This window comes from Condylostylus longicornis, unplaced genomic scaffold (genome assembly GCF_029603195.1).
Source record: "Condylostylus longicornis isolate FDR11 unplaced genomic scaffold, ASM2960319v2 ptg000076l, whole genome shotgun sequence".
NCBI lineage: Eukaryota > Metazoa > Arthropoda > Insecta > Diptera > Dolichopodidae > Condylostylus > Condylostylus longicornis.
In genome coordinates, this window is record NW_026578044.1 from 393,553 (window position 1) to 406,781 (window position 13,229).

At 25.3% G+C, this 13,229-nt stretch overlaps 1 protein-coding gene and 1 long non-coding RNA gene across 3 annotated transcripts in view; one reads left to right on the top strand and one right to left on the bottom strand.

Moving 5' to 3' along the window:
• LOC129612690 (protein kinase 4-like) overlaps positions 1–12,319 on the top strand; it is a 140,749-nt gene extending 128,430 nt beyond the window's left edge. The window contains exon 4 of the mRNA XM_055526445.1: positions 12,210–12,319. Coding sequence (XP_055382420.1) covers positions 12,210–12,226 — 17 coding nt within the window. The 3' untranslated portion in view covers positions 12,227–12,319. The remainder of the gene's footprint in view (positions 1–12,209) is intronic.
• Positions 1–13,229, bottom strand: part of LOC129612691 (uncharacterized) — a 117,081-nt gene that overhangs the window by 71,781 nt on the left and 32,071 nt on the right. For both annotated transcript variants that reach the window (XR_008697266.1, XR_008697265.1), the window contains 3 exons: positions 12,768–13,046; positions 4,371–4,473; positions 545–790 (listed from right to left, as the gene is read on the bottom strand). This is a non-coding gene — a long non-coding RNA (uncharacterized LOC129612691). The remainder of the gene's footprint in view (positions 1–544; positions 791–4,370; positions 4,474–12,767; positions 13,047–13,229) is intronic.

The window sequence follows — 13,229 nt, forward strand, 5'->3', positions numbered from 1 at the left end:
CATGAATAAAATTAAGAAATGAGCAAATAAAAGACACCTAAAGAGAAAATTCGATTTTAAAATATAAATGAAGCTTCCTCGTATCACTCCGCGCTTATTTTAACATATAAAACGGAAAAGTGTTTTATTATCTTGAATGTTACTGTGATTTCGATTCTCAATTTCCTATATATTTTTTACTAAGGACACACTATTCCATTCAATATTTGAATCCGAAATCCAAAATTCACTTGTAATACAATTTTATAATGTATACCATAAACAACGAAAGGTACAAAATATTTTATAAATCATGTATTATAAATCAAATTTCTAAAAAGTGTATTTGACATTTCTCACACGTATCATATACATAATTCATCAAAATTCAACTATAAGTTATGTAAGTACATATATGCATAATTTATGTAATAAAAAAAAGAATTTCAATGTTAAAAGTTCAATCCACTTCACATTTAGTTTATAATGCAATTAATACTCATATGCATATTAAATATTTACTTACTCTTGTATATTATATACCTATAAAAATATATATACATACCCATATTTGAAGTCAGTTCGAGTGTTCTGGAATATTAAAAAACTTCATCTCATCTTTAGAGCCATTAACATTTTACTTCCAAAAAATTTTTACTTCTTTTTTTTTTTAATATTCAATGGTTAAAAACTGGGGGTTGAACACCTACTACGTGATATGCTCTTGGTATATAAAATTTGCTTGTTGTTTTTTTGTCATTTATATTAAAATTTAAAGTCCTTATGCACCGGGAATATCAAGCAAAATAAGCTAAAAAAAAATTAAACAAAATATTTTAAAATAACAAAAAAAAAATTATAAAGACAAAGAAAAATAAATAAAAAAAAAACAAAACTAATCGCCATAAGCGCCACATCAGGAAGAAAAACTTTATATAATATAAGGAGAGCAAAAGAACAAAAAAAAAATAAGAAAAAATAAGAAAAAACACACAATCAGTACATGTGGTTATGTTGTTATTATGAGGACAAAGTTTTTCGCATATCCTGGCAAAAAAAGGACGAAAACGAAAAATCGAATAAAAGAAGCAAAACCAGAAACCATAAAATATAATTTTGTAGTAAAATACGACAAAAACAAAAAAAAGTGAAAAGTGTGAAAATTTTTGAATAGAATAAAAACTTTTTCCAAGCTTTCATTTTCCTTTTGTCTTTTATATTGAAAGAAAAAAAAATACAAAAGAAAAATTAAATCGTTTTCATTTTTTGCTTTTTTTTTGCAAGGTTGACACATTCTAAAGTAGAAGAATACAAAAAAAAACAATAGAAGTGTAGGAGAAAACACATTTTTTTTTTCTTTAAATTTTTGGTACGATCCTTTAAGTTTTTTTTTGCACTCTATTCTGTGGTATTTCTGGTAATGAAAGCTCTTATAGAGTTCAAAAATATAATAAAAAATAGGAACAATTAAACAAAGAAATGACGTATGTTTAGTACATAAATAAATTTATTTATCACTGATTACTACAAGATATAGTATTAACCATTAATATTTCTAGGATTTTTGGTATTGACTCAAAAACGGAATTCTAATTTACGCATTATTTCCGAATAGAACAAAATATTTGGAATTATTTTTTGAATATTGAAAAAGGAATAGATTGCAATTTAGCGACCAAAGATTTTATGGTTTTGATTGAGTGTTTACGTTTAACGTCATAAAACCTTGCTCATGTAGTACAAATGCTATCAGCTACACCAGCTTTTATGAAAGTGTATACAGTTGATAGGAATTGTAAAGCATATTATTACAATTTATTCTCTCAACAGAAGTAACTGTGACCTATTTTTTTGATAATTCATTGTCATCTACTTTTTTTATTGAAAAAATTGTTTATTCATTCCGTTTTCTAAATTTATTAACAAAACTTGGCACTATTTTTGCCTGGTATAGCATGCTCCAACTGTTAATGAGGAAAACTTAGAATCTTAACTGGAAAAATGAGAATTCCAACATGGTATTTTTCTTAAACGGTTAGCAAAAAACTATACATAAGCACAATGAGACTGTGCATCATCATGTCCAGGACATTACAAAAATTCTGCAGTATAAAGTTTAATGTGAAATTTACTCGTTTATATTGTAATACCTTTTCGAAAAATAGATTTAAAAATACATAATCTGTTTTTTTTAGATTTTCCTAAAAACAAAAAAATTGAAAATTGTTTTTATAGCCTCATGTAGACGAGCATGTAAAAATTTGTATATAATATAAAAATAGGGTGTTGAAATAGAGTTAGAGGCAACACTTTGATAAGACTTAAAAAAAATCAAGTCTAATAATGTGTGAATTTACAATATTTTTATATTAGAGTATTCTCTTTTAATAATTGTGGTATATTGGTAAAATTGCTTAAGAAAGTTAAAAGAAAATATATTCTACACGACTTTTATAATGCATATATAGCTTGGGAAATTTTTTAAGTTACTGAAAAGCTTCGTGACATATCCATGAATTTTATATATGTAATAAAACACATAGTGTTCCTTGTAAAACACTGATTCTGTGACAAAAAAAAACGAAGTCAAAAGCATAAAAGAAATTATGGTTTCTTTTTTCTTTACTTTAATATGAAACTAAGAAGTCTTTGTATTTTACTTGAGGCTAATAATAAAGAATATATTAATAATAAAGAAAATTTAAACAATATGGAAAATTCATTCTTTTGCTGTTATACAATTTTATAAATTTTCCATGTTTTTCATCTTTTCTTTTTAAAGTCATTTTTATAAGATTTGGTAACGTTTTTTTTTTTAAATTAAATTATTTTATATAGATAAAAAATAGAAGAAAAAGTACCATGTTTTTTTACAAAGTGTTCATAATAAAGTAAGAAATAAAGTGGAAATAATCTACATCTACAACATAATTTTTTACTAACCAAATATTAAGCATTTGTTTTGGATTGGAAAAAATAATCGTTTGCAGAAACAGCCGTTCTTTAAAGTAATAAGTAGTCACAAATTAAAAATGATTGAACTTAATTTTCACTATTAAAAAGAAAAATGGATTTAAAATCAATATATTTTGTAAAATTTTAATACCTAAAATTTATTTAATAAAAATTAATTATTTTTAATAAAAATAATCATAGAGTATGTACTGATCCAAAATTCTATTTTTCATTTTGCATGAATTAGATTTAGTAAATTAAAACAATTACCACAGAATGACTAACAAAATATACAAAAAAAATATTTATTTGCCTATTATTTTGAAAACAAAAATTTTTACCAAATTTTCCTGATTTCAATACCACGCTACTCTTATATAAAATATCCTTTTTATCGACCGCATTGCATACAATAAGAGAAGACATGTGATGATACCAAATTTCGTATGTCTTGTTTTCGGATGTCTTTCCAGATAATTTTTCGGAAATATTAGGGCTTTAAAACAGAAATTTCAATAAAAGCCGATTTTATTCATATTTGATCATATTTAAGGAATTAATTCACGGAATGTCTCGAAATATAATATTTAAGTTCTGGTTGTTAGGGAAATTAACTGGAAAACTTTGTAGGGCAAAATGGATTACGGAAATAAGAACCAGTAATAAGAACCAAATTTTCATTGTTCTAAGTACATTAAATAATTCTTTCATAGAATATGTAATAAATATTGAAAGGAAATTTTCATAATCTTATGCAATACTTTAACAATACGGTCGGTTATGTGTTGATCACATCAGATTTTTTTTTTTTTATTGTATACATACACGAAAATAAAACTGAAATTGCTGTCACGAAAACTCAAAAATAAACACATGTATGTATAGAAACAATAATAATAATAATAAAACAATAACTGTAATTGTACCTATATAGGTGAAGTAAAAAGGTGGTGAAACCAATCACGTTTTTGTCTAAATTAAAATAAATATTTTTTGAATTCATTTGAATATGAAAAAGTTTACATAAATTGTACATGAGTTTTATAAAAATAAAAAAAAAAATCATTTAACAAAATTACATACAATGTATTCAATATTTTTATTTGTTCACTACTTCAATGTAGGAGTAAAGGATATTTAAAAAAATATAAGAGGATAATATTAGTTAACATACGAAAAACATTTACAGAAAAATGGAATAAAATACAATTTTAGTATAAATTTAAATTTTAGAAATTTTAAATGTGAATTGAATTGTAATAAAAAATTTTGTTCATTAATCGTATATCGTATGCGATTAATATACAAAAAATAATTTAAATTTTAAATTGTTAAATTTATTTTGTCAATAAAAAATGCATTTTAATAGCTTAATGCTCAGAAATTGGTCAAGCTCCATATAAGCTATTACAATACAGTTTTCAAATTCAACTTACGAATTCATTTATTTGAGCTCCAAGCACCAGTATATTTTAAATAGCATCCGAAACTTGTGTAATTGCTCTATCCATTAGGAAATATTTCAAAAATCAAAGATGTCTAAAATAAAAAAATATTAGGAATTAAATTAGTTAATGTAATACTACTAGAACTAAATATAAATTTTAGAATTAGTGAAAGAATTTCAAAGATCATATATTTTTCAAAGGTACATATTATGTACTTCCAAAAGATAGCGATCGGCGATCTGTGTGCCCGCGCTTGTATCTTAAGTTCGGCTGAACCGATTTTGATTTACGTGAGTTTTATTTACATTTTTTACCTTATTTACAGAACTAATTGATGAAATTTCTTGAAATTTAGTATATGAGTTCTGATTAAACTGAATATTTAATTTAACTGAATATTTGATTTAATTGAGTTCTGATCTAACTGAAGAACTTTTCAGGGAGTTCGCTTGGCACAAAGCGAAACTTTACTAAGATCCAAATTTGCATTTTTCTAGGTATGTTAACTGAAAGTTTGCTAACATCCTTTCATGATCTTCTGTAAAATTTTCTCTAAACTAGACAATGCACAACAAAGTAAATAACCGACGGTCGGTTATTTACTGATCTACATCAGATTTTTTAAAAACTAGTCGTATGGCATATGTTAAGGGCTCCTTAACAATCCTTTCCTTTTTTTAAAGAATTTTCCTAATAAAATAACGTTACGCATTCAAAAATCTCTTTATTTCTTATTTTTTTTTGCTATTTTGTTTTTCTTTTATTTTTTTTATTTTATTTTCCTTTTTATTTTCGTGTATTGATTTTGAAAGGATTTGAATTATTGTTGAGCATACGATTGAAAAATAAGTTCAATAGTAAAAATAGAAGAATTGAAAGTACAAAATTTGTAGGTACTCTTTGAGAATATTCGTTGATTTTTGGTTGATGGGCATAAGGTTCTGATACACGCACACCATACACATGAAACATGAAAAATGAAATGAAGTGAAAAAGGATTTTTTAGGAAAACAAAAACGCATAAAAATAAACAAAGAAATAAACAAATAAATCGAAAATAACTGATAAAACAAAAAATAAATGAAAATTTAGGAAAATATTTTTAAGTATTTGTTTTTTTTTTTCCTCTAATATTTTTGGTAAATATTTAGGGTAAAAACTTATTAGGGATTTGTTTCGTACTGTTCTTATTGTTTTTGGGCAAAATAAGATAAAAAAAAAAATTTAGAATTTTTATTATGAAAGCAGGAACTGTATTAGTGGGAGGCAAAAAAAAAGGATAATATCGATGATGTAGAGCAAAGATATGCTAAGTAACAAATTTTTCAAAATGCGTCCTTTACACCAATTTTTCTAATTTCAACTATTTTAGAACGCTGCTTTTTGTGGTATAGGTTTTAGTGATGTACGTGTACTAGTTTGCGAGATCGGTGAGGTTAAATAGTTTAAGTGAAAGGTGGTTTAAGTAGCAAAAAAAAGGCTGTGCTTTCTTAGAATTTAGCAATTAAAAAAACGGATATAACGACAAAACATAAATATGCTAGGTAACTCAGTTTGTATTAACAATTTTAATATTATTATAGTCATTTTATGCTAAGTGCCCTTTTGTACAAAAACCCTAATTTTATTTAAAAAAAACTTATTTGAAGTTAAATTAGTTATAGTGTTATAAGAAAAAACACAAAGAATAAAAATTATAGAATAATATAGCGTTATTCTATTTATCAGGCTTCTTTTCTCAAATTTGCAAACTTGTAGAATGATGCCCTATAAAATTTTAAATTTGTTACTTAGCATATCTTTGCACTTTACCATCGAAATATGGAAGAAATCCTGTAGGAAGAAAAGCTTTTTGACTTTTGATTGACGTCTAGGGAAAAATTTATTTAATTTTTTTTCTTACTTTCATTTCTTTTCATATAGTTCTACTACTACTGCTGTCTGCTACTTTTGATTTGTTTTCCTATCTTATTTTATTACTTAAAGAATTTCAAAATTTTTCGTCCTTATGATAATGATAATGATGATTATAACAATGAAAACTTATTGGTTGTTTTTTTATGTCAGTCAAAAAATCATCACTTTTTATACTATTTTGTTTTATTTTAATGAAATTTTTTCATATTATACACAAAGAAAATGTGATTGAAATTCATATTGAGATCCACTTTAAAAAAATTTTTTTATACAATAAATATAATCTATAATATGAGTAGTAATAATAATAATGATAATAAATAATAATAAAAATAATATTTTGAAATTGGAAGAATTCGTTTTATTTTCCCTTTTTCTTTTTTTTTTCATACCTACTTACTTTTTAATTTGGATAGGCACTTCCCAGAAATTTTGAGAAGATTTCAAACAGTAAAAATTTTTATATGAATTTTAAGAATTTAATAAAATAGAGAGAAAATATTTAGAAATTTCCAAAATTAAAAAATGGAAATGAAAATGAGGAAAATTCGAAAAAGAAAAAGAGAGAAATTTCATTTCGGAAGAAAATATTTCAAATCCTTGAATAACTATAGTCATTTTACAAATTATTTTTATTACTTATCAAATTAATAAGATCAGTTGTTTATAAGAATTACAATTTCAAATTTAAGTGAAAAATAATTATTTGATTTAAAATTTTATAGAAATCAAAAATACTAATTTTTTAAAAGTCGATGGTGAATTTTTGGAAATATTCATTAAAAAAATATTATAGAAAAAATTGTTGAGTGATTTATGACAATTTAATTATTACTGGAAAACTAATCAATTTTTATGCAAGCGTACAAACATAAATAGTAATTTTGCTAGTGATTTGGAAGAAAGTTCTTTTCGTAAGAACTTAGGAGACTCTAAAGAATTTTAAAATTTGCACTCTAGATCTTTGAGTCTTATCGTAAATTCAACATCGTAAATTCTTTTTCCGACGAAAAGACTATTTATTTTAAAAAAATTCTACTTATTTTGTTCCGGAAGATGATTTTGCAAAGTCCACTAGGAGAAAAATCTCCAAGAAATCTTTTTCGTATTGCTATCAAAAAAGAATACGAAAAATATCTAAAAGTAGTTATCCAACACAATCGTATGGTACATCGTCAAAAACCAACTGTTATCTTATTAAGCATAGACCAGCCTTTTCCTGAGTAAATCTCTAAAATGAAATCAAAATTAAAATCATATTTCATAATATTTTCAACTTGTTGTTGAATTCTTCAGCTGTAGATAATTTTATAACATTTCTCTCAATTTCTATATTAAAAATAAAATTTCCCAAAAAATTTTGTGAATATTTTCTTTTCAATTGTTTTCATTTTAAGTTTTTAATTTAACTGCAATTTTACGTGAATAAAAGTAAACAGTTTTGACAAAAATTTCTAATCAACTTAAAAAATTAACAAATCCAATTGTTTTTTTATTTGTTGTACATATGTATGTACACATTTGAAATTCGACAAAAATATATGATCAATACTTAGAAATTGCTATACCACAAGAAAATTCCAAAAAAAAGCCCTTTTCAAGTGTAATTACAAACAAATTAATATTTCGGGTTTTTGTTATTTTAGGAGAGAACTTTGAACTCTAGGTTCGAATTTTGTACTTTAAATAAAAATTTTTATTTGAAAATACTCTACAAGAAAAAATAAAATTTTATAAATCAATAAAGCCAATAAAAACAAAAGAAGAAAACAAAAATTTATTAAAAGACTTGAAAAAGTTAAAAGCTCAGGAGTCACATTTGCTTTATTATACCTCTATGAACGTATGTACGTAAGGTATTATAAATTTATTTTATCGTTTGTAATGCTATATTATAAGAAATAATGGTTTGAGATATAGACATAAGTATATGTTTTTGATTAGCGTTGAATTCAAGGTCGTCTGCGCGTCCATCCCAACGATGATTCAAAAACTCATTCAAGTAAGCTCACCAAATTTTCACAATTAATTCTTAATAGATAATGCCGGAACCATATTTAAATTGGATGTCAATTAAAGCAAGTAGTTCGGCTAGCGGCCCTACAACTTCAAAAGTTATTTAGCTCTATATCTCAGAAATTATTTAAGCTATAAGAAATTTTGCACAAGCAAAATGGTATATATTTTTGGTGATAAGAATCGCTGAAATTTTTTGACTCCTTGTTGTAGCTAACAGACAACTTCAATAGTTATTTGGCCATAACTTAGAAACTTCTAAAAGTATAGTACTGAAATATTACATAAATTAGTATGGTGATACGGCAGGGATTATTTCGGTGCGAAAATATGTTCGAAGGGAATTGTAAATAACGCCAACAGATAACAATACGAATATCACAGAGTTGACATCATCAACTCTTTTTTTCTCGTTTTTTATTTTCAGTTCCTTTTTTTTGCAATTTTTCTTGTTTTCCTTTCAATTGAAAAGAAAAACCTATTAACCGTTATACATTTATTCAACGATTTATTGAATTATTTGCCCATTTACCTAATGGTGGAGTTTGACAGGTGCTTCAACTAAAAATATTGTGATATGAAAAACAAAAAATTCAAACAAAAATTCTATTCTATAAACACCTGAACGGGACGTAACCGTTATTTATTTTACTCTTCTATCAACAAAAATATTGAGTACACAAATTCAATATATTTTTGCACAAGATACACACACATGCAGACACACATTCAAATTAAATGTAAAAATAGGTGATGGCATTGTATTGTATGAGGATTGAAAAGAGAAAAAAAAAAGAGTATAACCCGTTATGTTTAGGTTAATGTGCGGTTTATTTTTCTTATTTTTGCTTTTAAAAAATGTAGGTTTTCTCTCTATTTTTGTTGTTTTTAAATTTTTTTTCAAATACCATTAACAGTTAGGATATATTGAGGTACTTTTTCCCTTTATTTTGTTCGATTACTTTTTATTCAATGTTCAATACAATATTTAAGTTATACCCTCCGGCTCTTACCAAATATAGGTATAATATAATTTAAATCTAATATTTTCGCTTAACAGAAATTTTAGGGGAAACTAACCGATTATGGTGTAATTAAAGAAGCACATTTTCCGTTGTTACCAATAATTATTATTAGAAATAATGGAAAATCTGAATAGGTTAAAGCTTATGATGTGGTGAAAATATGATATTTATAGGCTCAAAACAGATATTGGCAGGAAATGGCCGTTGTTCAGCGTTATAACCTGCTGCCTTATGTGGAAAATTAAAGCTCTATATTTGGAAACTCCTAATTTTTTTAAGTGTTTTTGTTTGGATATAGTGAGTAAAATTTTTTTTCTGTAGTTTTCAACTTACTTCTGTAAATCATATTTATATTGCAAAACATAAGCTAACAGACAGAACAGCTAACTGCCGTTTACTCCAAAACATTACCTTTTTCAAAATTTTTACAAATTTGCTGAAAAAGAGAGAAAAAACAGTCATTTTTGCCTTGTTTGCTTTTAATCGAATCTAAGTAACATTGACAAAACGAAAAACACAAACAAAATAATGGTAAAATCCTTTTGAAAAAGAGAAAAAGAGAAAACGAAAAAAAATGAATTAACCGTTATTTAGTGATTGATTGTTCTCAGGTGGCAGTTTGGGTTGACGTATTTATATGGTGAATTGAAGTATTACAGGGATGATATTGTTTGCTACAACACTCAGCACTTGCATATACATATGCATATAATATATATGAATGTATATTTTTACATGGTATGTCTACTCATATATGAATTCGAAAAACTTATTATATATACAGACATATGTACAATGGTGTAATAAGTTTTAACAAAGAGTGGCGCGACTTTACATTACAATATTTTTGACAATACATTGTTGAAGTATAAATAAAATGGGGAAAAAGAAAAGAAAGCGAAAATAAATATGAATCGCGGAAATTGTAATATGAAATGTTAAAGGAAATACATTATTCCACAATAACCTTTGTTGTTGAAGGTTGTTTTGTAAGTCATCGGTATCATGAAACACGATGGATACAATAAAAGGTGATAAATATATTATCAATTCGTCCGTTTTTAAGGTAAAAATCTTAAGATTCCGAATTCGATCTTCAATTTCTAGTATCTATAATATATTTATTTGTAAAACAAGATTTAAAATTGCAATTGCACAACCCCGGTTCATTGTTAGTAATTTGTATTGCATATTTATTAAGTCTTAATCTCTCCCTTTTGGATCTTATTCTTATTTTCCATTTTATGCTGTTCAAAAATTTCATACAGAACTTGCCATTTGCCAAATTCTGTATGAAATTTTTGAATGATTCTAATCATATACTCAAGCGCTTCCAAACCCGTTGTTTTTTAAAGTCCCGTTATTGTTATGAAAGAAAATAGTACTAAATACGGTAATTTCCATCGTTTTTTCATGAAAATTTTTCATTAATGACCAGGTAACTGGTCATTAAAGGATGCCAATGTTAGTCTGCTTGTATTCGTTGAATAGCTCATTGAAATTTTATAACGTATCCTATAATATTTAGTCGAACAATATACTCAGAGTAAGTACATGCTTGTTCTATAAAGTTGAAGAATTACGGTTTTTTCTGTTTTGATATTTTTTTTAAAAAAGAGTTTAAGTGTTGTTATGTGCAACTAATTTTTTTTTAGCCCCCGACCCCCACTCCATTTGATTTTTGTTTGTAACAATTCTTTTGTCAATTTCATACAATTCATACACATTTAACAAATCCAAAATTACATCAACATGCTATGAAGTACATGCAAATATAACTAGAGATATTTGCAAAAACAGGTATACATTAACATATAAGCACACTTGTGTATAATGTGTATATAAGCACATACGTGTATAGTGAGGGTATAATTTATATAGACGTTATTTATGATTTTCTGAAGTCAATTTTTTTTATTTTTGTTGTGACAGAAAAGGTCTAAGGACAAAAGGACTTTAGGTATTTTGGGAAAAAGGAAGTTTAGGAAAAAAATATCTCATTTTTTTTGTTCAGCTCTTTCTCATCCTTCTCTTTCAAGTTTTTTTTTTCTTTCACACCATCTTAAAATCTTGCTGTTGCTGTTGTCGTGATGTGCAAGATGAAATCTTGTTATGTCAAGCTTTTTCTAATTTTTTTTTCGCAAGGATTCGTTTCCTTTTTTGTTATTTTTTTTTCTTGGAAAAATTTAAAAAAAAGAAATTTTTTTTTTTACTTTTGCTCCGGTAACAATGGATTTCAATTTTTGGATTATAAGGATTTCATTCAACAAAAACCGATTCTATAGTTTGAATAGAAACTTTATGTGTGTGTACTGGTGAATTCGAATTGAATTCTGATTCTGATATGATGACTATGTTACTTTTGGGAATTTTGATCCTAAATTGAGTGTGAAATTCAATTGATTTTCAATGGTTAAAAATTTTGTGTTGTTTTTTGTTGTTTGGTTAATAAATTTTTTTTCTTTGCTCATCCATATTGCATACATTCATTCATAAATGAAGTTTGTTAAGAAAAAAAAAAACTGAAATCTTAAGATGAAGATGACACACAGTATTGTTATTTTGTGATTTAAGTATAGTGGTAATGGTAATAAAAGAAAACAAAAACAATAAAATTTTCAAATAATTGAATTAAAGAAATTTTAAGTTTCTTTTGCTATCGCTGTTTTACTTTCTTTTGATGTTCAAAATTTCAAAAAACTTTATTGACTTTAATTTATTTTGTTAAAGAAAAATAATAATTTTCGATTAAATTTAAAGAATAAAAAATTTTGTGTAATTTTACTTATTAAAAAAATTAATTAATTTTAGCAAGAAAAAAATTAAATTTAACTAAAACTTATTCTTTTTTTACTTTGTTTCTTTTTAGGTATGAGCTTAAAGTGATTTATAATTGCAGAAATGAGTAAGACCCATACTAAATATTTGGTATAACATAATAAAATAGGAGAAAATCAGTTTTATTCACTGAAAAATTTCTTTTTAATTTAAAATTCATTTTTTTTAATTAAAAATTAAATAAAAAAATTATATTGCATATTGAGACCGCTGAAGCAAACTTGTAAGATATTTTAAGGAAACTAAGTAAGTTATTTTAAGGAACTTTAGCAAATCCAAAAAATTTCCTTGTTGGTTTGAAGTATAATTACGAAATGAAAAGTTTAAACTAAAAAAGAATAAAGTATAACAAAATTATCCTAATTTCGACACCACAGACTTTGATAGTGCTTGAAGGTACCCCTCTGTTAGCATCTATATTGTGTCTGAAATGTCTCTAAGAAAGGAACAATGACATCAATTATTCATCCTAATACATTACAAGCATTTTTAAACTATTTTATAATATTCATTTTAGAAATTAAAGTTGATTTTCGGTTGTATTTCGTACACATTGAAGACATTTTCTTTAGTAAATTGGAAACCATACCTGCATGAAATCCAAATGGTCCCGCAGGAGCTTCGTTTATTACATTTGATTACTAAATCTCAGAAACATTTCTTAGGCCTCATTATTTTACAGCATAGAGCCATTCATTAGTTATGTTCCAGTTTCTTTTTTATTACAAATCCTGATTTCGATTATGAAGTCTTAACAATATTTAATGGGTAATATAATTAATTTATAGCTGAAGTGACATTTTACTTTTGTTCCAGTTTTTGTTACAATCTCTGGTTTCGTTTGTAATATTGATTACTTTACGTATACCTAAAATACATAATAGAAACATGTAAAGTCATTAGTAAAATTAAATTTTCTATATAATATTTTCGTATATATGGATGGCTTGTTTTGAAAGTGAGTTCATCATTACTTTGGAAATAAGAGTTTTAAAATAGCAAATGATCAAAGGCAACTTTCAAATTAAACCATCGATATTATCAATAGCTT